Source organism: Capsella rubella, unplaced genomic scaffold (assembly GCF_000375325.1).
Source record: "Capsella rubella cultivar Monte Gargano unplaced genomic scaffold, Caprub1_0 scaffold_7, whole genome shotgun sequence".
NCBI lineage: Eukaryota > Viridiplantae > Streptophyta > Magnoliopsida > Brassicales > Brassicaceae > Capsella > Capsella rubella.
The window spans coordinates 3,582,102-3,604,835 of NW_006238917.1; the positions used below are offsets into that span (position 1 = coordinate 3,582,102).

The 22,734-nt window shown below is 39.4% G+C and overlaps 8 protein-coding genes and 1 non-coding gene across 10 annotated transcripts; 3 read left to right on the top strand and 6 right to left on the bottom strand.

Moving 5' to 3' along the window:
- Positions 1–56: 56 nt before the first annotated feature.
- LOC17878662 (protein arginine N-methyltransferase 1.5) lies at positions 57–4,721 on the top strand. Its single transcript, XM_006285656.2, has 23 exons — positions 57–283; positions 372–489; positions 579–688; positions 811–900; positions 1,033–1,098; positions 1,322–1,401; positions 1,490–1,565; positions 1,651–1,737; positions 1,854–1,914; positions 2,067–2,158; positions 2,267–2,302; positions 2,426–2,494; positions 2,699–2,767; positions 2,876–2,929; positions 3,023–3,097; positions 3,217–3,309; positions 3,393–3,496; positions 3,594–3,642; positions 3,725–3,811; positions 3,926–4,031; positions 4,145–4,232; positions 4,333–4,426; positions 4,519–4,721. Exons 1-23 carry the CDS (start codon positions 143–145, stop codon positions 4,600–4,602), a joined length of 1,929 nt encoding a protein of 642 aa, XP_006285718.1. The 5' UTR covers positions 57–142; the 3' UTR covers positions 4,603–4,721.
- On the bottom strand, positions 4,701–6,758 carry LOC17878892. Its single transcript, XM_006284349.2, has 7 exons — positions 6,451–6,758; positions 6,138–6,371; positions 5,705–5,813; positions 5,561–5,606; positions 5,379–5,464; positions 5,116–5,174; positions 4,701–5,027 (listed from the first exon to the last, which is right to left on the bottom strand). Exons 1-7 carry the CDS (start codon positions 6,552–6,554, stop codon positions 4,913–4,915), a joined length of 753 nt encoding a protein of 250 aa, XP_006284411.1. The 5' UTR covers positions 6,555–6,758; the 3' UTR covers positions 4,701–4,912.
- Positions 6,759–6,836: 78 nt separating this feature from the next.
- On the bottom strand, positions 6,837–9,940 carry LOC17879818 (wall-associated receptor kinase-like 18). Its single transcript, XM_006282790.2, has 4 exons — positions 9,702–9,940; positions 8,498–9,631; positions 8,288–8,398; positions 6,837–8,220 (listed from the first exon to the last, which is right to left on the bottom strand). Exons 2-4 carry the CDS (start codon positions 9,567–9,569, stop codon positions 6,983–6,985), a joined length of 2,421 nt encoding a protein of 806 aa, XP_006282852.1. The 5' UTR covers positions 9,570–9,631; positions 9,702–9,940; the 3' UTR covers positions 6,837–6,982.
- A 48-nt stretch (positions 9,941–9,988) lies between these two features.
- LOC17881015 (uncharacterized protein At2g24330) lies at positions 9,989–12,567 on the bottom strand. Its single transcript, XM_006282570.2, has 6 exons — positions 12,420–12,567; positions 12,007–12,326; positions 11,763–11,907; positions 11,540–11,649; positions 10,702–11,131; positions 9,989–10,608 (listed from the first exon to the last, which is right to left on the bottom strand). Exons 2-6 carry the CDS (start codon positions 12,289–12,291, stop codon positions 10,355–10,357), a joined length of 1,224 nt encoding a protein of 407 aa, XP_006282632.1. The 5' UTR covers positions 12,292–12,326; positions 12,420–12,567; the 3' UTR covers positions 9,989–10,354.
- A 174-nt stretch (positions 12,568–12,741) lies between these two features.
- TRNAR-UCU lies at positions 12,742–12,814 on the bottom strand. Its single transcript has one exon. It is a non-coding gene; the product is annotated as a tRNA-Arg (tRNA).
- Positions 12,815–12,910: 96 nt separating this feature from the next.
- LOC17879847 (pentatricopeptide repeat-containing protein At4g31070, mitochondrial) lies at positions 12,911–15,763 on the top strand. The gene is made up of 2 exons (XM_023777868.1): positions 12,911–15,144; positions 15,216–15,763. The coding sequence occupies exon 1, from the start codon at positions 12,950–12,952 to the stop codon at positions 14,744–14,746; it is 1,797 nt and encodes a 598-aa protein (XP_023633636.1). The 5' UTR covers positions 12,911–12,949; the 3' UTR covers positions 14,747–15,144; positions 15,216–15,763.
- A 212-nt stretch (positions 15,764–15,975) lies between these two features.
- LOC17878475 (ethylene-responsive transcription factor ERF015) lies at positions 15,976–17,359 on the bottom strand. The gene is made up of 2 exons (XM_006284850.2): positions 17,101–17,359; positions 15,976–17,008 (listed from the first exon to the last, which is right to left on the bottom strand). The coding sequence occupies exon 2, from the start codon at positions 16,765–16,767 to the stop codon at positions 16,204–16,206; it is 564 nt and encodes a 187-aa protein (XP_006284912.1). The 5' UTR covers positions 16,768–17,008; positions 17,101–17,359; the 3' UTR covers positions 15,976–16,203.
- A 787-nt stretch (positions 17,360–18,146) lies between these two features.
- LOC17880690 (plastidial lipoyltransferase 2) lies at positions 18,147–19,450 on the bottom strand. Its single transcript, XM_023778189.1, is given in 5 exon segments — positions 18,147–18,567; positions 18,696–18,846; positions 18,934–19,198; positions 19,300–19,351; positions 19,354–19,450. Coding segments are annotated over 5 exon segments (843 nt in total). The 5' UTR covers positions 19,439–19,450; the 3' UTR covers positions 18,147–18,277.
- Positions 19,451–19,619: 169 nt separating this feature from the next.
- LOC17877608 (chloroplast envelope membrane protein) lies at positions 19,620–22,306 on the top strand. 2 transcript variants are annotated; one of them, XM_023778188.1, is made up of 8 exons: positions 19,620–19,725; positions 19,887–20,555; positions 20,689–20,774; positions 20,873–21,046; positions 21,190–21,304; positions 21,437–21,534; positions 21,709–21,844; positions 21,941–22,306. In XM_023778188.1, the coding sequence occupies exons 2-8, from the start codon at positions 19,911–19,913 to the stop codon at positions 22,007–22,009; spliced, it is 1,323 nt and encodes a 440-aa protein (XP_023633956.1). In that variant the 5' UTR covers positions 19,620–19,725; positions 19,887–19,910; the 3' UTR covers positions 22,010–22,306. The 2 variants fall into 2 exon arrangements, with proteins under 2 accessions (XP_023633956.1, XP_006282610.1); XM_006282548.2 differs by having other exon boundaries at positions 19,635–20,555.
- Positions 22,307–22,734: the final 428 nt, after the last annotated feature.

Here is a 22,734-nt window from a genome sequence, read left to right on the forward strand (position 1 = left end):
GCACATCAGTAAAATTAAACCCTGTCAAAAACCCTTTCTTCGTCTCCGTCGTCGTCGGCTCGAGAAAAAAATATTCACTTGCATCTTAAATTCCTTCACTCCTTGTGAGCGAGCTCAGTAGAGAGAGAAGGGAGACGAAGAGATGCCGCTCGGAGAGAGAGCAGGATGGGAAAGGAGCGAGTCCAGGTACTGCGGCGTTGAGACGGATTTCTCCAACGATGTTACTCATCTTCTCAACTTCAACATTTCCACCGGCGGTTTTGACTATGTCCTCGCTCCTCTGGTTTGTTTCTTTCTTCCTCCAAATCTCTCTTCCTCTCCTCGAAATTTTATATCTTTAATGGAGTTTACTTCTTTTTTTCTTACTGCAGATGAACCCTTCATATAGGCCGAGCTTAGTGGAAGGAAATGGTGTAGATACTCAGGTTCTTCCAGTCTCTGGCTCTGACTTAGTCTTGTCACCTTCTCAATGGAGCAGTCATGTTGTTGGTATGATTCTCTTTGCCTCTCCCTTGTGTGCTTTTGTGCTGGTTATGAATGGTGGGTTTTCATATTAGTGGTAAATTTTCATTCTCTAGGAAAAATTAGTTCGTGGATTGACTTGGATTCTGAAGATGAGGTCTTGCGGATGGATTCTGAAACCACACTGAAGCAAGAAATAGCCTGGGCTACACATCTCTCCTTACAGGTGCTTGTTAATCTATGGGTTTAACTCACATCCTATTGTCTCTTTCTGTGATTTCGTTTTGCAGTTTTAGATTGTTATGCTTGAGGAGAATTTCTCTTGCTAATGTCTGTTATATGTCGCAGGCATGTCTTCTTCCCACTCCGAAAGGAAAATCGTGCGCCAATTATGCCAGATGTGTGAACCAGATTTTACAAGGGCTGACAACCTTGCAGGTGATTTACGAATTTCTTGTGTCTATCTAGCTTTATTGAGATGAGACGTTTCTATACAAGAGCACCTTCAGTCAAGCTCCAACATTTGATTGCTTCTTCTTTGTTTTGTTTAAATGTCATTCTGCGCTGAAGTTATGGCTGAGGGTTCCACTGGTGAAGTCTGATGGTGATTCAATGGATGATACCTCAGAGGGACGGGTAAGACGTAGGATCAAATTTGATGCCAACTTAAGATTGATAGTATTTATTGTGCATTCTCAGATTTTTCGGGGACTCCTAGCGGGGAGCCTTTGGGATCACTTGATCTTGCCTGTGTTAATAGGCCTCTTAAACCTAAATATACAAATGAATGTTTCTATCTGTTCACATTTTTGTAGGCTTTGTGTTAGGATCGTTTTAATATTTACTCTCTTCTATGCAGAATGATTCCTGGGAGCTGTGGAATTCGTTTCGTCTTCTTTGTGAGCATGACAGTAAGCTGTCCGTTGCTCTTGATGTTCTGTGAGTTGAGAGCAACTCTTGACTATATTTGTTAGTATGGACACAAAATTATCCAACCTTCAAACATAACACCATATCCTTTATCTAGGAATACACTACCCTCTGAAACTTCACTAGGACGCTGGATGGGAGAGTCTGTGAGAGCAGCCATAGTAAGCACTGATGTAAGTGCCTGACTTTTTGCCTCATTGTTAAAAAGTCGACTTTGAAGTCCTGTGAATCACAACATGCTTCTGTTTTGTTTTGCAGTCTTTCCTAACAAATGCTCGGGGTTATCCTTGCTTGTCAAAACGCCACCAAAAGTTAATAGCAGGATTTTTTGATCATGCTGCCCAAGTAAGAAACATCCCACTCTTTATGATATTGAACACTAAATGCAAATACTATTTTGATTCACAGAATAGATCTATTACTCGACCAGGGGTTCATTATCATCAATGTTGTAAATGCAGGTTGTAATTTCTGGAAAGCCTGTTCATAATCTTCAAAAGTCTCATGATTCTAATACCGAGGGTAATTTTTCTGTATAAAATCTTGTCTGCTGACAGTTAGCTAGTATCCTCTGGGATTGTTTTCTTTTGCTCAATTTATTACAGGCATTTTTTATAATCATAGTTGACTCCACGTTTTGAGCTAAATAGTTTATTGTGGGCATTGTTTGTCAGGTACAGAAAAGCATCCTCTGCGGACATATCTGGACTATGTTGCTTATCTGTTCCAAAAGATGGAATCTCTTCCTGAGCAAGAACGCATCGAGGTCGTTTCTTGGATCCTTTTGTCTCAGTTCCTCTATGTTTTTTTATCACTAGATATGCACGCAGGCAGGTACAACTCAATTCTGACAGTTATCTTACTCTTTTTACAGCTGGGCTACAGGGATTTTTTGCAGGCACCCCTGCAGGTTAGCCTCTTTTCATAAGTAACTCTGATTTTTGTTCGTTCATCATAATAATTTACCTTATATGAAAATGTTCTATTCTTACCGTAAAGAGCCCCTACTGTTTTTTTTATAAAATGAATACAGCCTCTCATGGACAACCTTGAAGCCCAAACCTATGAGACGTTTGAGAGAGACTCTGTTAAATACATCCAAGTATGTTTAATATGCTAGTTTCCCCTCTTTCATCTTTAATTCGAACACCTTTGGGTTTCCCAACCCTTTTCCTATCTGCTTTGGTTTGGAGAAGAGAGTGGATTGATGGATGAATCATGCTGAACAATTGAATATTATACCGAGAATCAGTGTAGTTGATTTTTTAAAAACGTGCTTAAATTTTGTCCATCTTTGTGTTGTTAGTATCAAAGAGCAGTCGAGAAAGCATTGGTGGACAGGGTACCTGATGAAAAAGCATCCGAGTTGACTACTGTATGTCATGTGTTACTGTTTTGCTTACGAAGTGGCATTTTCATTTTATAGATTTGTTTCTGGTATGCTTGTGAAATACTTCAGTAGGAATAAAGATTTAGTTTTTAGGTCTTGATGGTTGTGGGGGCAGGAAGAGGACCCCTTGTGCGGGCATCGTTACAGGTAAGCCCTGATGCAATTCCATGCTGATAACTAGGAGACTTTGAAATGTAATTGTTTTCTTAATGTATTGTGTTCATTGGTTACCTTTCCCAGGCAGCTGAAGAAACTGGTCGGAAGTTGAAAGTTTATGCTGTGGAAAAGAATCCTAATGCAGTTGTAACACTCCATGTGAGTTGTCAGCAACAAGTTAATTTAAACATGGTTATTTTATTTTTTATCATAATTTCTTTAGGACGTGCGGTGTAGTTTATAATTAACTCAAAGAGTATTGTTATCCTTTCTAACAGAGTTTGGTTAAGATGGAAGGTTGGGAAGACATTGTTACGATAATATCCTGTGACATGCGTTTTTGGAATGCTCCTGAGCAAGCTGATATATTGGTTAGTATGTGCAGATTATTGTAGCTAAGACTCATGTCGACATTATACAGTTCATCTAATTCTTGTTTGCCCCTTCTATACAGGTTAGCGAGCTTCTGGGTTCTTTTGGAGACAATGAACTTTCTCCTGAGTGTCTCGATGGAGCCCAAAGGTTCCTGAAGCCTGACGGAATTTCAATACCATCCTCGTATGTGTACTCCTTTGCTTAGTTGAATTTCCATAAGAAACTCATTTGTCATTTTGTTTCTCTAACTGGAGGAGGAACATTATTATTACCTTTTCAGGTATACAAGTTTCATACAGCCTGTAACAGCTTCTAAGCTTTACAATGATGTAGGTTTTTCTGCTTTTTGCTACGTGCTCTTATTCACAAGAATTGGCAGATAAACTCAAGCCTTTTTCATCTACTTGGCAGGTTAAGGCTCATAAAGATCTTGCCCACTTCGAAACTGCTTATGTTGTCAAGCTGCATAGTGTAGCAAAACTTGCTCCTTCCCAATCCGTGAGTCTCTTTCTCTATCCAGCATAGTCTAATAACTTAAGAGTTCTCTTTGAATACATTTCTGCAAGTCTTGCGATCTCTCTATCCAAGGAGTTTTGGTTTGGTCTTATATAGGTTTTCACATTTACTCATCCAAACTTCTCAACAAAAGCCAACAACCAACGCTACAAGAAGCTTCAGTTCAATCTACCAAGCAACGCTGGCTCAGCTTTGGTGCATGGTACAAACTTTTTTCTAAGTCTTTTTTTGCTTGCTAATGGGATTTATAATCTCTATGTATCGTAAGCCGAAACTGAATCTCTTGCGATCATATACATAACTCAACAAAAACAGGATTCGCTGGCTATTTTGATTCTGTCCTTTATAAAGATGTCCATCTTGGGATTGAGCCTACAACAGCAACACCGAACATGTTCAGCTGGTAATAGCTTAATGTTTATAAATGGTGTTTAACATGTGATTCACTCTCTTCTATTGAACCTCTTACTTTAATCAAGATAATATTGTGTTCCTTCTGGCAGGTTCCCAATCTTTTTCCCATTGAGGAAGCCTGTGGAGGTTCACCCTGATACTCCATTAGAAGTGCACTTTTGGAGATGTTGTGGTTCCTCAAAGGTAAAAAAAAAATATTGAAACCACAAAGAATCCACACAGCTAATTCTCTTTGTCTAAAGAACTATTATTGATCCTCTGATGTTTGGGTTCAGGTTTGGTACGAATGGTCGGTGTCTTCACCTACTCCATCTCCGATGCATAACACCAATGGCCGTTCGTACTGGGTTGGCCTCTAGGATTAGAGCAACTTTGACTGATGATGAAAAAGTTATGTAACCTTATTGTGCTGTATTTTTGTGCCACAAGAAAGACCAAAGTTTACGAGTGAATCAAATCTCTTCCGACCTTATATTTATTGTGCTTTTCAGTAATTTCATTGCTCTATAAACACGCATGTCATCTCAAATGGTCAGAGTTTACAAGTGAATCAAATCTCTTTTGACCTTTTAAATGTTTGTATTTTTTTGCAGTAATTTTGTTTAACTTCTAACACAGAGCTATCTCTAATACATGCTGTATTGCTGTCATCCCAAACGGCCAAAAACATTAAGAAGTTGCGTTTAAGGAGTTCCTTTGCTGTTTTTGAATCCAATCATCGTAATCTTTAAGTAATTGCTGAAGCAGAAGGGGAACCAGTGTATCTACTAGAGTCTGCATTACTCTGCAATAAGCATATCAAAATATAACATTGTTCGTCAATTCGAGCCAGAAGTAGGATAAAGGTAAAGTGAACAATAATGTACACTTACAGATTCCCAGGAGCCTCAACAGCTGATACAGGAAGCATAGTGAATGGTCGAGTTGAGATCTGCATGAACAAGGGCAGCGGAAATAAAACTTGTTCATATACACAAAGTCATAAGTAGTAAGTCTACATGACTGATCCACACAATGATTGATCACTGAAGACCATCACTGTGCAGTGCAGCATTTGATACTCTTAAGGCTATTTAAAACTGCATGAGTATGAAGCTACGAAAAAAATGAAAGAAATTGAACTGCAGTACACTACCTCTAGAGTGACATTCAATCTCACGTCAACCTCCAAAAATGGGTCTGGATCCTCCATGTTCCAAGTCATGCAATTTGTCATATTTGCTGCGAACGAGCAATAGGGAAACACTTGTTCTACTTTAGAAACCTTAGTTTTGAAGGGATTGTATCAAGTGCTTTTGTTCACAAGACGAAAGTTACCTGAAAACCTTTCACTTTGGCTCTCCAACAACTCTGACCCCTCCAACTGCAAGACAGCGGTTCAAAAAATTCGTGGGTACAAGGAAAACGAAAACAAAAGAATATCAGGTAAATCAGAACAGTGGGAAATCTTCTTCATCCAACCTTACAGGAAAGCAGCTCAACTGTACAGTCTTCCTGTGTGGGAGTGACCCTCAAAACCAGAACTGGAGAAACTTCAAAGCTCATTAACTGAACTTTTGGCAATGTACATCTGCACTGTAAGACAAAGATTTACTATCTCCCTTTCCAGATAAAGAATATTCCCATATATGTCTTCTAACAGATGAGAAAACATCTCACAAGCTTGTGATTTGGAAATGTCTATATTTAGAGAGACACTCTTTATAGATGCTTGTACTTACGAATATAACATTTCCTCTCTAAGAGTTTCCCCCTAGAAAACTAAAAGAGGCTACATATAACAGTTAAAGCAATGAAGATCCTAAAACATATGCAAAGACCTTAAAGCCAGACAAGTATGAGAGAAACTTTCAGTGTCCTATGAACATCGATAATCTTGGGTTAAAGAAAGAACCTGTAAGTATTATCACTATCCTCAACTAGATGATAACTCTGCAAAGCCTTAGCGTTGATTACAGCCTCCATGCCAGATGGGTGTTTCAGGAACTCACTGAAAGTAAGCTCCTTTACTCCATTAATCTGTAGCTTGATTCTCTGCTTGGAGGAAGCAGAGAGATTCGCTTGCTTTGAATTAGAAATCACCAAAGCTCTTTTGCCACTATGAACATTACCCATATGAATTCTCTCCCTGAAACAGAGTTCTTGACCTATCAATTCACACTAAACCAAAAAAAAAAAAAGAAGATAAACCAAAAAAGTTTAAAGACCTGGGGATGGTGTTAGGGTAGGATCTAGGCAAACCCAGGAAAGATCCATGGCTTTCTAAAGTTGCAGAAGTTCTCCATCCGTTGGTAATCCCATTAATATCCATTTCTCTATGACCCTTAAAGGAGCCAAAAGGACAAGGAACCCTAAATCTTATGAAAAGTTGATTCGTGCTACAGGAAAAGACTTATCGCTTCGCTCTTGCACGATCATCGTCGTGCACACAAGGGTTAGTAAACGAGGTGATTCCTCTCCGTTTGTGACCCATAAAACTCTATCCGCCATTGATGGATGTGCTCTGAACAAGACACATAACGTTAATGCTCTTCCACGTGTGTTTCTCGATTACACAGTAAATTTCACGATTAATTTACAAAAAAAAAAAAGCTATATTATAAATCTCAAAACACAAGTCTATAGTACAACTACTAACTCAAGACTTACAACAATACAAATGGGTTACAAATCTATACACACAAACGTTTTAATCAGATACATCACATTTGTTCACCATACTCTTAAGATCCGACAGTGTCACCATGTGAGACGAGGAAACAATGGTTCAACATCTGAAGAAGGAGGTGAAGCCACAATACTAGAGGCTGGAGCAGTAACACCAATGCTCCAAGAATCGCCTCTGTTTATTATTGTCACAACTTCTTCTTCTTCTCCTTCTTCTTCTTCCTCTTCTTCGTCAGTCCGATTTTGCACCTGTGAATCCTCAGGAGAAGTACAGATCCTTTCCAGCTCCGTAAAAACTTGTCTCATATTCGGACGTTTCTTTCCTTTTGAGCTCAAACACTTCATCGCCACCTTTGCCACTGCCATAACTTGTTCCGGTTTGCTATCATCTCTTATTCTAACATCAACGATATCAGAAAGTCTCTTCTCTTTCATGGCAAGTCTGAAATGCTCTGCCAAGGCTACTATTTCTTGACTGCTTTGTACCGTTATGACAGGCTTATTTCCAGTAATAAGTTCTGCTAGAACGACTCCAAAGCTATAAACATCACTCTTTTCAGTATACTGGCTGGACCGGTAATACTCTGGATCCACATACCCAACCGTACCTGAAATGATCGTTGTCCAATGAGTTTGATCTATGGTGACTGACCTTGATGTTCCAAAATCAGCCACCTTGGCTCGGTACTTTTCGTCTAGTAATATGTTTGTTGACTTGATATCTCTATGATAAATTGGAGAAGATGCAGCAGAATGAAGATATGAAAGAGCTCCTGCCATATCCACAGCAATGCGTAGACGCATTCCCCATATCATAGTGTAATCATCAGACTCTTCATGGATATGCTGGAAGAGGTTTCCATTGATGATAAACTCGTAAACCAGAATCGGAACTTCTGTCTCAAGACAACATCCCAAGAGTTTGACGACGTGTCTATGGTTTATTTGGGAGAGAATCACGACCTCGTTGATGAACTCTTGTAGTTTGTCCTCATCTATAACTTTGGATTTCTTGACTGCAACAGTTCTACCATCTACGAGCATACCTTTGTACACAGTACCTTGACCCCCATGTCCAAGAACTCTGTTTTCGCTGAAGTTCTCGGTGGCTTTCTCTAGCTCTCTCGAGTTGAAGACTCTCGTCTTTTCGACATTGCCTTGTCTTGTATTCAATTCTTGTTGCAATAGTAGTCCCCCGTTACGTTTGAAGAACTTCTTCTTCCTCTTTGTCATCCTTCTCTTTATTAAAAACTTTCTCAGCCACCATACTCCACCCACTAGGACTAAGACCCCAAAACCCGCACCCGCTCCTGCAAAAACGTACAAGAATATTATTTGGTCTTCACTCGCTTCATAAGAGATTTATATTTGCGTTACCTATCATTATTGCTTTAGTCTTATCTCCCACACAGCGATACCCTCCCTGGAAATTCACGCAAGTGTCTGTCTCTTTACAGTATTGGAATTTGACTTTACATTCATCAATATCTAAATTCAAAAGACGGCATCTTATAATCAAATGATGTAACAAAACTTAATAATTATAACATTGAGATGATTTTTATAAAGATGAAAAGATACACTTACCTTTGCATCCGTCCAAAATATATGGGTTACCTGTGTAACCATAGGTGCATCCACAATTTGCATAACTTATCTCAGATATAGTGCTTCTGGCGCATGTACACTTTTTTTCAGGTTCAGCAGAGTACGCTGTACTGTGGTTATATTCTCTGTGTTTGCAGGCCAAGGAGTTCAGGAAATAATGATTTTTCGTCTGGATTACCCATCCTAGACTAACCGTAGCATATCGCTTAGCAAGTAACTGTTCTGTTTTGGTCGCGTTCGACAAAGTGTAGATTTCATCCGTTAAGAAAGCAACTGTACACTGCACTTTGGTTGTCGAGTTTCCATCATTGCTCTCTGTTCTGATACCAATAACTTGTTGAGGCTCGTTAGGTAGTCTTGCCTGGCAACATCCGTTACCACTGCATTCTGCTTCTTCTGGCTTCATTTCAGTACAGTCTTGATCCTGAGAATAGGATAAAACGTTGCTCGAGCACCCTGATTCGACAAAAGGGATGCTATTGCTATGCGAGTCTTTGCTTGTATTATTGCTATGTGAGTCGTTGTTTGTATTGCAACTCAACTCGCATCCTACCATGTTCGGCTTTATATACATCAATGACACTTTGCTGTTGCAACCAGCCGCTATGAGGTTGTTTGTGCTGTCAATGAAGAAAGGGCTACCCGTGAAGTTCATTTTTGATCCGTCAGACTCTTTCTCATCAGTGAAACATCCTGCGGACGTAATCGGGAATTTGACACGAACTAACCCAATAGATTGATGACGATCTAAATTAGATACTTCATAAGCAAAATAACTTTGTGCACTCGGAAGAGAGATACTCACAACTTCTTTGTCAATTACAGAAAGGAAAGGGACAAGCTTTCTTGAAGTTGTATTACGACATTCAATTTCGTAATACTTCTCGAGATAGCAATCTTTTCCGATTCCGAAAGGGTACGGGATAGCGATACCTCTACAGTCCCTTTGACAAGAGACTGAAGCAGCGAGATCAGCATAATTAAAAATGAGCAAAAGTAGCAGCATGACGAGATTCAAGAAGAAAGAGCAATTTGTATTTTCGCAGCTCATGTTTCTTTACTCTAGCAAATTTGATCTTCCTGAGTTTCTTCATTACCATAAAGCAGATTGCCCTTGTAAGTGGAGACAGACGATAAGATTCCTTGGGATAATGGTCTTCATCTTTGCATATTTTATTCTTACCTCTCTTCTTGATTAGATCAACTTGTATGGCGGAAAGCTTCTCCTTTACTGGTTTAAATATGGTTGAAAGTCTTTAAAGTGGAGTTTCATAAATTCTTTTGCAAAGATATTAGATAAATTATAACAAAAGAAAGATAAAAAGCACTCTTTCAAATTCAGTTTCTTGCAAAAGTCATATTCATATTATCATGAACTCATAAAATTCAAAACATTAAAAAAAAAAAAAGTTGAAAAGCAGAGTTGGGTACAAAATAATTGTTTTCAATTTTAAAAGAAATAAACTAACATGAGGAAACTTTAGGCTTGTAATATTAAAATCGAAAATGATTTCAACTTTCAAGAGTGAACACATTAACAAAAACAGAGAAGATATGTAAAGGTAAAGAGAAGAGAAGTAAGAAGATTTAAACCCCCAAAACGTATAACAATCATCGTCAACGATAATCGCATATTTACCCACCAAAACCCTATCGTCTTGTCGTATAGAAACAGACCAGAATCAAAACTGTAAGCAGCTTCAGATATTAGTAATTCATAGCATAAATTTACCTGAACGAGTACTCACATCCACAAACACACGCACACACAATCTCTTTTCTGTAGCACCAATACAAGAAAGCCTTCTTCTTCAGCTCACTGGGTCTTTGTCTTCCTCAGCTTGGTGTCCCAGTCTCAGTAATTGTAGCTTCTTCTTTTATTTCTGGAGTGGGACTATTTCCACGTTCACTGCTCGAGCTGCTGCTATTAACCACTTCGCTGGTTTCAATCAATGGCATGGAGTCTGTGATCGGTGAAGCTGTAACAGCAGGAAGAAGTGCATTCTCCTCAGAATGCTTTGGTTTGTTCAGAGCGTTGCAATGAGGGCAATAGTATGTTATGTATGCAAAATCCTCTTTCCTAGCAAGTCCTGAGCAATTATAAAACACATTGCAAAATTATTTTAAAAACAAGTATTTAGTAGAAGAAACAGGTGAACACTGATGCTTTAATATATATTCACCGTTATGCATATGACAATTTCCACAAATGAGTGCAAATGATTGTGTGGGATCTTCTCCCACGAGGAGCGCCGCAATGCGTGAGATCCAACTGCCATCATGAGCAGCATAACCCTGCGGACTGTAATGCTCAACCAACATCTGCTGGTTTTGCTCTGTGGTGCCTGGAAATTTCTCGCTTGTTCCGGAATGGTGAGACTCATCATCAGAATGATGTGCTGAAGTGCTCCCAGAACCGTGGGTTCTAGTTTTTGGTTGTCTTCGATTCCTCAACCCACGTGATTGGTTAACCTCCATATCATTGCTCTTGCCCGAGGATGGATCGAGTTGGGATTCATCTCCTAGAAATACTTTTAATCCTGAATCGGCACCCAACTTGGATGCCAGGACAGTTGCAGCAGCTGCCTTTGCAGCTGGGTCCGGGTCATATCTCTGCATCAAAACGCTTATGTTAGCACCAGCTCTAACCTTTTCAAGTCACAGTGGCATTCATTGATCTTTCTTTCGAGTTATTGAACATATTGCATGGCTATGCCACACCTACTAGACATACTTTAGAAAAAAACAACTTTATGTATTTCTATTGCTATATACCGGGCATGGATGCATTTCATAGTGGCATTAAATACAATGGATTCCAACTCCCACGCTAAGATTCCAACTACCATCCTAAGATTCCAAATTTCTATTCATAATCGCTATTATCCCAAAAATATGGACAACAATCTTCTAACAAATAGTCACTCGCTAACCAAATGATAAATCATTGGAAGAATTTTTAGTACTTATCATAATCGCCATCACAAATTCTCTACGTTCAAAACAAGACTAGTACCTCACCTGAATAAGTTGCTGTGTAGTGTAATAATTGGTCCTCTCTTTAAGCTCATTGATTTTAGCCAACCTTTCAGCTCGAAGCTTTTCCAAGGTCTTTTGATCTCTGCGGTCAACTATATAACCATTTTGACACAGAGAGACGATAAGAAACACTGAAGCTAAGAGAAAACAACAACATATAACCATGAAATTGAGCATATAAAGGAAGGAAAAACACAAGACTCACACATCTTAGAGAAGCTGACGATAGAGGAATAAGCAAGAGCAGACAGAGCAGGTAGGAGAAACATTGGCAATATCCGGAAACTCCTCATTCTCCAATCCAAATCTTCCGTTCTGGTTGTCACAATGGCATAACCCACAGCAATAATCTGAAAGGAAACATATATATAAAAATGATCACAATCTATTTCACCACACACTAACTAAAACATTAGAATTCACAATACACTGGAGACATAGTTTCCGACCTCGAATAATACAGAAGAAACAATGAGATTTCTCGTGAGTTTTCTCCATGTAATCGATCTACGCTTCATCCTTGATAAGACAGTCGCTTCTTCCCTTGAGATGTATTGAAGTCTCTTCTCGAAATCGTCGCCTCTAACCCTGAATATCCCATTCCATAAACGCGAAAAGAACCCCTTTTGCTTCTTCTTCACGCTATCAGGGGTTGCAGTTGCGGCAACGGCAGCAGCAGCGGAACCATTCGGCTCGACGCTCTCAACCACCGCATCTCCCTGCTCCTGCGCCATATCCTATCACCTTCCCACCACCACTAACGAAACAGCTGCGAAATCAAACAATCGATAATCATCAGAACCTGAGGAGACTTAAGAAACCAGAATTTGTTTGACTCGGGATCCGAGAATCGCCCACTTGCCTGATGACGATCCTCTTGATCTGGAATTATCTAGAGACGGAGGATTTTGAATATCTCAAAGAGCAGAACAAGTGGCGATGATGATTGGCTTCGTCTCTCTCTCTCCGTCCGACAGTTTTCTTCTCCTTCGAGAAGCCAAAGAGAAAGAAAGGGGGAGAGGGAGGGGAGAAATTCGAGATCCACCGGTACACCCCCACCTCGACGTCCACGCACGTGATCTCCACGTGCTTCTGTCTCAATTCCTCGACCCATTACTAGCCCATTATCTTTTAACTTTATTGGGCTTGAACGACAAAAAATAAAAGAAAATTAAAAAACAATACACACCCAGTGGGACTCGAACCCACAATCGCTTGATTAGAAGTCAAGCGCCTTATCCATTAGGCCATGGGTGCTTGTTGACTTCAGAGAACACAAACACGAATTAGTTATTTCACTGGTAATAAAGCAGGTTACACAACCCTGCGTGTGAACAGTGGTTAGATATCGTATTTTGTTATGGCACGTTCGTTCGTAATCGTAACAGTCTTATGACGAGAATTTTCTATTCCCGCCAAAACTTGGAGCTCGGCAATAAGCTCAAGGGATTAGTGTCAGAACAACTCCACGATGAAGCGTTGAGACTGTACAAGCTAGATATTCATCCTTTAGGCACCAATGGCTTCACAGCTATTCTTCCCTCTGTCATCAAAGCTTGCTCTTTTCAACAAGAGCCCTTCTTACTTGGCACACAGCTTCACTGCCTTTGTTTCAAGTCAGGCGCTGATCGTGATACCGTTATTTCTAATTCTCTCATCTCTTTGTATGCCAAATTCTCTAGCACATACTCCGCACATAAGGTATTCGATGAAATGCTTCAAAGAGACACCATTAGCTACTGCTCCATCGTCACTCGTTATTGCCAGGATGGGTTGTTGCCTGAAGCACTGAATTTGCTTAAGGAGATGTACTTTGATGGTCTTGTTCCCAAGTCCGAGTTGGTTGCATCTCTATTGGCTCTCTGCACTCGCGTGGAAAGCAACAGTAAGGTAGCACGAATGCTTCATGCTCTTGTTCTTGTCGATGAAAGGATGCAGGGATCTGTTCTCTTATCAACAGCATTGGTTGATATGTACTTCAAGTTTGATGACCATGCAGCGTCCTTCCATGTGTTTGATCAAATGAAGGTCAAGAATGAGGTCTCATGGACTGCCATGATCTCCGGTTGTGTTGCAAATCATAATTATGAAATGGGCATTGAAATGTTTCGAGCAATGCAGAGAGAAAAATTGATTCCCAATCGTGTCACAGTGTTGTCTGTTTTACCTGCATGTGTAGAATTGGGTTCTGGCTTAAGGCTGTTGAAGGAGATTCATGGATTTTCTTTTCGTTATGGATTCCATTCTGAGGATCGGTTAACAGCGTCTCTTATGACCATGTACTGCAGATGCGGTAATGTAAGTCTCTCTAGGCTACTTTTCAGTACATCAAAAGTGAGAGATGTTGTAATGTGGAGTTCAATGATTAGCGGCTATGCGGAGACTGGAGATTTCTCTGAAGCTATGAATCTGTTAAGTCAAATGAGAAAAGAAGGAAGTGAACCCAACTCGGTTACTCTGTTGGCTGTTGTCTCAGCTTGCACCCATTCGGCATCGTTGACTTTTGCATCTACAATCCATTCTCAAATCCTGAAATCTGGCTTCATGTCACATATCTTAGTGGGAAACGCTATCATAGATATGTATGCAAAGTGTGGCAGTCTCCGTGCAGCGCGTGAAGTGTATTATGAACTTAATGAGAAAGATCTCGTGTCATGGAGCTCAATGATTAATGCATACGGTCTTCATGGACATGGTTCAGAAGCTTTAGAAATCTTTCAAGGGATGATAAAAGGTGGACATCAAGTAGATGGAATGGCATTTCTTACAGTTTTATCGGCTTGCAGCCATGCTGGCCTAGTAGAAGAAGCTCAAACCATATTCACACAAGCTGGGAAATACCACATGCCAGTCTCATTGGAGCATTATGCTTGCTATATCAATCTTCTTGGCAGGTTTGGGAAGATTGACGATGCCTTCAAGGTCACAATAAATATGCCGATGAAACCAAGTGCAAAAATATGGAGTTCTCTGCTATCTGCTTGCGAGACTCATGGCAGACTTGATGTTGCAGGAAAAATTATAGCAGACGAGCTAGTGAAATCTGAACCTGACAATCCAGCAAATTACATATTGCTTAGCAAGGTTCACACAGAATCTGGTAACTTTCATGCTGCAGAAGAAGTGAGGAGGATTATGCAAAGTCGGCTACTGAAAAAATGCTATGGATTCAGTAAAATTGAAATCTGAACTACAGATTGCCGATTACCAAGGAAAATAGTGGCGGCCTATATGAAGATTGTATCTAAGCACTGTTCTCTTTCTGCATTTCAATTGCAGCATCACTGCTGCAGAATGTTCCAACAACTGAAGTAATGAATAGTTCGTAAATATTTGCTGAAATATGATCTACAAGGAATTCTACATGGCCACAGATTCTAATCTATGCTTCTGTTATTGATTGGACCTATCTCTGAGGGATGCCAGCATGATCGTTTCACGAGTTTATGATGTGCTCTGCTTTGCTACATCTCCATTTCACAAACTGAACTGAGCCTTTGCTAAGTGATATTTTGTTGTGATACTTCTCTAAATATGGATCTGAAAGAAATACCATAAATGAAACCTGCAAATTTTAATGCCTCAAGGTAGTGTAATTTATTTTTGTTGTATCATCAGAACCTTGAGTTCATCAGTGCTGTTTATCTCTTTCTTGCAGGAGTACATTAGCACACACTACCATGCAATATCTTTCTTACTGATATTCACAGTCAGTATTGGTGATTATGGAACTTGAGCAACTTAGGAAAAGCACCGCAGAACTGGAATCCAAACGGCTTACAGAGGCTTGGTTGAGACTTTGCCAACCAAAACTGACATAAGGGATGTTTTTCCCATAAACTTCGTGTGTTTATCCAATTTCTGTGGCCTGATAATAAAGAGCTCGGACCTTTCAAAAGAAGCCGGCATGGAGATTGTTTTAAGGTTTTGCCATGTCATGATGTTGTTGAGATGAGTGACTTGGTTGAAGAACTGACACCCAGAAATAACAAGTAGGTTGACCGAAGCATGATGGGGGAAGAAGAGGAATTTTTATTTCCGTAGCTCATGTTTCAATATCAAAAGGGACATGGATTAGGAATAAATGTTACTTTCTATGTCCCTTTTGATCAAGATCATTTTGTTGTATTATCACCTATATTTTGGTTCTTTTTCTTGGTGTTTTGAGTTTTCTCGAACTTATCTAATGCAATGACATTATCTGCTTCTTCCATCTTCATTCCTATAAATTTCCGCCATTACAGTAGATGCATTTGAAGCCATAAAAACAACCAGTGTAGCCTGGCAGAAGTATATGCCGGTATAATGTTGTATAATAGCCACAAGCTGATTTCAAGTCTAAGCCTGATATGTATGGTTTATGTAGAGGTTGGTAACTGGGGATGTATAGGCAGATCATGTTGGAACGATATAGAAACAAAGCCAACTCCTAATCATTTCATTCATATTCAACATCTAATGAGGTCCAGCAGAGGGGGGAAAAAGAAGAGAATACACATGCAAAACAAGAACAACAAACTGCATGCTAAATGAAACAAGTTCAAAGACAAGGATGCAAGTATAGCCTTACAAGAAGCAGCTAAAGAGACGAGTAACTGGTAGTTACCATATTAAAGCTAAATGTAACTGCAACCGTCGTTTACTCATCAGACTAGATTGTTTATCCAATCAATGTCCATCATGAGGAAATTTTCAAGTTGCAAGTCTTCTACTGAGAATATTGATTCTGCAGTTGCATCGGTTGGGAGATAATATTCATCGACTACCTCTGTAATCTCAGTAGAAGCAGATACATCAGGGGAAGCAGAAACTTCAGAGGGAACCTGGGCTGCTAGCGGGAGTGTAGTGGCATGGGAAGGTACATGCACAACTGATGAAGCATAGTTTGTTGATATTGTTTGTATGTCATGCTTGGACAGAGGCCGGACAGAACCTTCTGGAAGCTGCGGCTTTTTATCAGTGGGAAAATTGAAAACTCCCTTCTCACCCCTAATGCAGAACAAAGCAGCATCATAGGCTCGAGCTGCCTTCTCTGGAGCATCGTATGAACCTAGCCATATTCGTTTTCCAGTCTTTGGAACTCTGATCTCAGACACCCACTTGCCCCACGCCCTCTTTCGGACACCCCTATAGCATTTAAATCTTCGATCTTCATGAGCTTCTTTGGGTGAAGACCTAATAAAAGGAGATTTAGGAGGAGAGGGTGGCATTATGTCCCTAACAGAAGCAGAAGTTTCAGAGTAGTGTTTTACAGATTTATGCACAAGTAAAGGGACTATGGAAACTGAAAAGTAAGGGTATCGAAAGCAGAAAGAACATTTTTTTTGAACTATGGAGCAGGTGGAGATGAAATGGAGAGGCACGGATGTTTATCAACAGCACGTGGCAATGGTGAAACTGCGATTGTGCCAGCGTAGTAGAGTCCTCGAGAGTTGCATCAGCGGGGATCGACTAACAAGGCAAAAGCCAATTTTTTTTGTCAAGCATACGTTTCTTAAAGGAGAGACACCGCAAAAGAAAGTGAAAAGAGAGGAAGAACTTACAGTTTATTAAAAGTCAGATGTCCGTTTTTTTCCCCAAATTGAGACACGCGTACGAACCACCGCAGTTTCTGAAGATACCATTCGATCAATCCAAGGCTAGCTAAAGCTCTAATATTATTTTTTCCTTATGTGTTAACCCGAATAGCGTGAAAGCATCAAGTTAGATCGACATCCCTTGATGGAAACATTTGGAACCGCAGCTACTTGTCGTATTCCTGTGATCCAAGGAACCAAGCCTAAGGACATTGAAATGGAAAAAACAAAAAATCAAACTGAAGAAAAGGGAAAGAGTGGCAAGAATGCTAAAATGGTCTGCAAATCTTTTGATATCAGAAACATTAACTAGGATCATATAATCTCAAATACATAACTATATACTTAACTGCACAATGCACTAAAGCATAATCTTGTACTTCAATTGGAGAATCTTCTACTATCACCTAAATGGACAGCAAAGGGATACTATAATCGTAATACTTAGCACATGGATCTCCATCAGCAAACTGGTAACTTGTGGAAACTGCAAAAGGACAGGTAGACACATCTAAGTAAATATCAGGTAGTTATAGAAATTTCTATACTGAGCAAACTCATTTAATCAGAAATATCCAGATTTGAATTCATATTTACTGGATAACTGTAACTGCTACCTCTCACTTTTACGCATTGGCTTCGCCTTCAATCACAACAAATGACTACATGCAGCAGCAGCACGCACATGAATGCTTATTGGAAATTCCAGACCCAAAAACTTATGTTTATGCCTATTCTTAAGGGGCTTGAAGGATGACATCCTAACCAGTTACCATTTGGTTTCGCAGCTACTATGACTATTCACTACCAAAGAGATACTAAAGTGGGACAAAATGTGTTATTAGAAACCAGCAATGTCTTAGACCCTTCTTTCAAAATCCTTGACTTCTGGGTTTCTATCAGGCTTTTATCACACTTTGTGAGCAGTTTCATTGCCTTGGGTTTCAATCATCCTCCACTCAAACAATCTTCTATTCAAACTGTCTCACAAATATTATAGTGCAGAAGAGAAGTAGAGAAACTAATCTTACACAAACATCTACAAGAAGCAGACAATGTCACAAACAGCCAATAAAAACCTTTTATGTTTAAGACTTGCAAGAATGTTTTAGAGATTGCACCTCATCGGTTTGAAAAGCTCAGCTTACAGAATACTAGGATCTGGAAATGTTTGCTTTTCAATTTGAAGCTGGAAAACTCCAGAGAATTCCTTAAGTAAAGACTCGTGAGCTACATCAGTCAACCTCAAACCATCAACCTTTCCGAGTTCTCCATCTTCAAGCAAGCCCTTTATGCTTCCAACTTGTCGGTCTCTAATCCCACATGGAACTATCCAGTTGAATGGTGTTAGATCTGTTGTGACATTAAGAGCTAGACCATGATATGTTATCCATTTTGACACACGAATACCTATTGTCGCCACTTTTTGGTTGCCTGTATAGCATTTGCAGACAAAAAGAGATCAATCTCGAAATCGATTATAGTTCACGAATAAAATCATCCAAAGAAGATGGAAACACACTAAAAAGATCGAAAGGACAATGATGAGATCTGCGACTTACCGACCCAAACTCCAGTTAAACCATCAATACGGGAAGCTTTGATGGAGAAACTTGAGGAAAGCACACGGATGACTATCTCTTCAAGCATCATGAGGTACCAATGAAGATCCATCTCGTGGTTTCGAAGATTGATTATAGGATACATTACAAGCTACAGTGCCAAACAATAAAGCATTAGCTTGAAGAACTCATAAAAGATTGAGGAAAGAAACTTTCAATGTATTGTTGACATGATTACCTGACCAGGACCATGGTAAGTGACTTCACCACCACGCTCTGTTCGATACAAATCGAAAGGAGCATTCCTTATGTCGAAATTGAGATAATCCTCTGTACTACCAGTTCCCATTGTGTAAACAGGAGTGTGTTGTAACAAAATCACTGAATCAGGGCAGTCTTGGTTTCTGTCAATCAATGCCTTTTTCTCCTTGACAATGCTTTTCTGCCATGACCAAGCTTTCTTGTATGGAACCAATTGGTCATAAAGATCAAAACACTGGCACCTGCAAATTGGTGGTTATTGCACGGAAGATGTTCGTTAAAATGCCTCAAACATAAAAAGGAGATAGTAAAGCCCAGTGAGTTACAAAGAACGAAACTTTACTTTCTAAGGATTTCATGATTCCCCGAGTTTAAAATCTTCACTGATCTGATACTTTGTTTCTGTTGGCGTCAGTACGATGGTGATGGTGATGATGATGGAGCCCTGAAGTCAGAGTTTCTACTCGATGCAAGGACTCCATAATAACACCGATATTTAGAAGAAGTGAGATATTATTACTTAAATTTAATTATGAAAAATACGTAATATTATTTGTAGCCAATTAAAAACGACTAAAAGAACAATTTTGGCCAAAAGATAATATTACGTTTTGTAATTATTTCAATCTTATATGGATAACAGATATTTGTGCATGTTTTAATTTGGAGAAGATAACAAAAGAAAGAGAGTGGCTTTATCTATCATATGGTCCATCATCATCCACTTCCTCTCGCAGCATCTGGGGTCTGCTTCTGCTTCTCTTTCTCGGTAACGTTTTTTTAGCAGAACCCTAATACTTATCCGCTCGGAGCTTCTGAATTCCGTGATTAGGGCTTTGTAAAGTTGTTGAATTTTTACAAAGAACAAAATATGCTTGGTCGTCTGAGTTTCGTTGAAGAATCCGTTTTGTTGTTTCCTTGAAATTACAGTCCAAACAATGTTGGGTTTGACTAATGTCCTTGATGAGCTCGTCAATGGTCTTATGCCACTGCTTATCCTTCAATAGCCAAAACCCAGCTCCTGAATCGTCTTCATCATCTTCTCTTCGTTATACGCCCTGTGACTCGATTTCGTTGTGGGGTAAGAGAAGAAAGAGGCTTTGGAGATTTGTTCCCAGTGCGGAGAAGAGTAACAGTGATACGGGTAATAATAAGAGGAGAAGAAGCTGGTGGCAGAGGTTTTTCTTTGATGATGATGGGAATTGGCTTGGTTTGAGGGACGACGACATTGTTGATGAGACATCTGAGCTTGCTAAGGATGATGAGATGTCTGATGAAGAGAAATTTGAGACTTGGAAGAGAAGAGCAGAGGCGATTGTGGAGTTACGGGAAGGTCAGGAGGAGATTGTGCGTAATGATGATGTAAGTAATGTGAGCAAGAAATGGGAGGATTGGATTGTGGATTCAGATGATAGTTTAGTTGAGTCTTGGAGCCGAGACCCTGCTGCTAGTGAGGGAACTGATGACAAATTTGAGCTCGATGAATTGATAATTCCAGACGGAGGGTTGGTTAAAATGGTGAGGGATATGGTTTTAGGAGCAGAAGAAGAAGATATTCTGTACGAAGACCGTATTTTTCGTTATGCATCTTCAAAATCGGTGAGTTATGTGATAGTTTCACTACGCTACATAGCTTTTTCTATTGATGTTTTACAGGATTCTTAGTCTGTGTGTTATTGATTGTAACTGTTCTCCTAGATGACTGATCAGTGCTCATTGTAACTCTTTACAGGCAAAGTTTTTGGCGGTATTAATCCTCATTCCATGGGCATTAGACTTTTTGGCCCATGATTATGTACTTATGCCTTTCTTAGACAGGTGATTTCTTCATTTCTGCTGTTAAATTTCCCCAGATTATGTCTCTACGTTGTGTTAGTCCCCATTTTTGATTGTTTAGTCTGTGCCTTTACTCATAGATATGTTAAGACTGTACCACTTGCTGCCCAGACGCTTGATGTGAGACGAAATCAGAAGCTAGAAATGGTAAAGGAACTTAACAGAGAAAAAGCTAGGTACCGTCTTGAAGTTGAGATTGGCAAATCTCCGCCTCTTTCTGACGATGAATTATGGTGGGAGATGCGGGGTAAAGCGTAAGACTCAACTTCACAATCTTAGTTTCTTTTGATGTCAAGGATTGAAAACCCATCTTGACCTTCTACCAGATAGTTAGTTTCCACGCATAGCCTTACTGTGTTTCTTTTTCTTTTGTTCCTCCCATCGGTTTCTTCAACAGTTTGGAGCTGCGAGATGAGTGGAGATTAGAAAACCGGAAAGCATTTGCCAACATATGGTCTGATATGGTGTTTGGGATCTCCTTGTTTGTTCTTTTGTACGCCAATCAGGGTAGAGTAAGTTTTCGTTTCCAACCATGATATATCCCACCTAAAATGGCATTCTACGTATCCTTTTGAAGATTCTAGCTGTTAAACCCAATTTGTTAACATGTGCGTTCTTTTGGTTACTTCATGAACTTTTTTCAGGTAGCCTTGTTGAAATTTACGGGATATAAAATCATAAACAACATTTCAGACACGGGAAAGGCATTTCTCATCATCCTGATCACTGACATATTCTTGGGGTAAATGTCCAAATCATTGCTTTCATTAAGAGCCAACACCAGAACTGAAGCTCATAACAAACGTTAAAATCAAAGCTCTTACTGTCCCAATAACCTGATATTAGCGCTAGATTGGCTCTATCGATAGCCTGTTTGTGCAAAGAAGGGTGTATAACTTCATGCTCCTCTTTATAGGTACCATTCTGAATCTGGATGGGAGACATTGTTAGAGATAATAATGGAACATTATGGTCTTGAAGTTGAGCAATCTACTATTACCATATTTATCTGCCTAGTTCCTGTTATAATGGACGCTTGTGTTAAGCTCTGGGTATCTACTTGTCTCCTTTTACATCCTCTTTTGATTTATGTGTCTCTCCTTTGGTTCGTCTTGTTTGCTCATAAACTGTTTTTCCTTCTGATGCAGCTGTTTAAGTTCCTTCCGAGACTGTCTCCAAGAGTTTCCAACATTTTCCAGGAGATGAAACGTCACTGAGTAGTATCCACCATTGAAACCCTCCACTTGAGCTTCTGTTTCTGTTACACAAACCATTCTTCAGCTTTAAATTACTTTCATATAGACATATAAGATAAACATAGGCTATTTTTTTGTCACTCATCATCAGTCATCATGATTTTTCATTTTTTGGGTTGAATTTTTTGGTGAAAGAAATGAGAGACCAATATGTTGGCTCTTGCACCAGTACTTTGTTCATGTACACAATAAACAAACCTACAAAAGAAGCCCGTTGGGCTTTGTGAAATAGTAGTCTTCAATATGGTAATTAATCTACATCTTTATCTTAGTACAAAAGATTTAGATATGAAAAAAAAAAGGAATTACACAAGTCTCGTCACCTTTTTACTTGCCTTTGTTTTTCTTTTTTTCTTTTGCTTTTTTTTTTTTTTATGGTGTTTTAATGATTTTAAGATTAATAAAGAGCTCAAACTTCCACACAAAACTCTCATCATGCCTTTGTTGACTCAAGATACTTTTCTCTCATTTGGACCAAGCTCAATGTCTTAAAAAGCTGACCATGCAAATAAAATGTACAAAGGTTTTGATTAGCAAAAAGCTAAAATGGCATCTTCCACTTATCCAAAGTTTACATATTTAATCATTGAAAACTATAAAACTAATAACAAAGAGGTTGTTGAATGTCACGTCTTTAGATCACGTTGAGTAACTCGGGTTAAAGTTGCCTCTACAAAATTTTGTCC

What these genes read in the sequence shown, in the direction of transcription:
- LOC17879818 (XM_006282790.2), bottom strand. Translation starts at nt 9,569, where the DNA reads ATGAGCTGCGAAAATACAAATTGCTCTTTCTTCTTGAATCTCGTCATG. An exon ending in TATTTTGGACGGATGCAAAG is followed by an intron (nt 8,399 to 8,497) that starts GTAAGTGTATCT and finishes TTTTGAATTTAG; the next exon opens with ATATTGATGAATGTAAAGTC. An exon ending in GACTAAAGCAATAATGATAG is followed by an intron (nt 8,221 to 8,287) that starts GTAACGCAAATA and finishes ACGTTTTTGCAG; the next exon opens with GAGCGGGTGCGGGTTTTGGG.
- LOC17879847 (XM_023777868.1), top strand. Translation starts at nt 12,950, where the DNA reads ATGACGAGAATTTTCTATTCCCGCCAAAACTTGGAGCTCGGCAATAAG.
- LOC17881015 (XM_006282570.2), bottom strand. Translation starts at nt 12,291, where the DNA reads ATGGCGCAGGAGCAGGGAGATGCGGTGGTTGAGAGCGTCGAGCCGAAT. An exon ending in TTTCTTCTGTATTATTCGAG is followed by an intron (nt 11,908 to 12,006) that starts GTCGGAAACTAT and finishes GTTTCCTTTCAG; the next exon opens with ATTATTGCTGTGGGTTATGC. An exon ending in CGTCAGCTTCTCTAAGATGT is followed by an intron (nt 11,650 to 11,762) that starts GTGAGTCTTGTG and finishes ATGGTTATATAG; the next exon opens with TTGACCGCAGAGATCAAAAG.
- LOC17877608 (XM_023778188.1), top strand. Translation starts at nt 19,911, where the DNA reads ATGTCCTTGATGAGCTCGTCAATGGTCTTATGCCACTGCTTATCCTTC. An exon ending in CTTATGCCTTTCTTAGACAG is followed by an intron (nt 20,775 to 20,872) that starts GTGATTTCTTCA and finishes CTTTACTCATAG; the next exon opens with ATATGTTAAGACTGTACCAC. An exon ending in TGTACGCCAATCAGGGTAGA is followed by an intron (nt 21,305 to 21,436) that starts GTAAGTTTTCGT and finishes AACTTTTTTCAG; the next exon opens with GTAGCCTTGTTGAAATTTAC.
- LOC17878892 (XM_006284349.2), bottom strand. Translation starts at nt 6,554, where the DNA reads ATGGATATTAATGGGATTACCAACGGATGGAGAACTTCTGCAACTTTA. An exon ending in GATAGTGATAATACTTACAG is followed by an intron (nt 5,814 to 6,137) that starts GTTCTTTCTTTA and finishes CTTACAGTGCAG; the next exon opens with ATGTACATTGCCAAAAGTTC. An exon ending in CCAAAGTGAAAGGTTTTCAG is followed by an intron (nt 5,465 to 5,560) that starts GTAACTTTCGTC and finishes GCTCGTTCGCAG; the next exon opens with CAAATATGACAAATTGCATG.
- LOC17878662 (XM_006285656.2), top strand. Translation starts at nt 143, where the DNA reads ATGCCGCTCGGAGAGAGAGCAGGATGGGAAAGGAGCGAGTCCAGGTAC. An exon ending in CAGCCATAGTAAGCACTGAT is followed by an intron (nt 1,566 to 1,650) that starts GTAAGTGCCTGA and finishes TTTGTTTTGCAG; the next exon opens with TCTTTCCTAACAAATGCTCG. An exon ending in ATGCAGTTGTAACACTCCAT is followed by an intron (nt 3,098 to 3,216) that starts GTGAGTTGTCAG and finishes CCTTTCTAACAG; the next exon opens with AGTTTGGTTAAGATGGAAGG.
- LOC17878475 (XM_006284850.2), bottom strand. Translation starts at nt 16,767, where the DNA reads ATGCCACCCTCTCCTCCTAAATCTCCTTTTATTAGGTCTTCACCCAAA.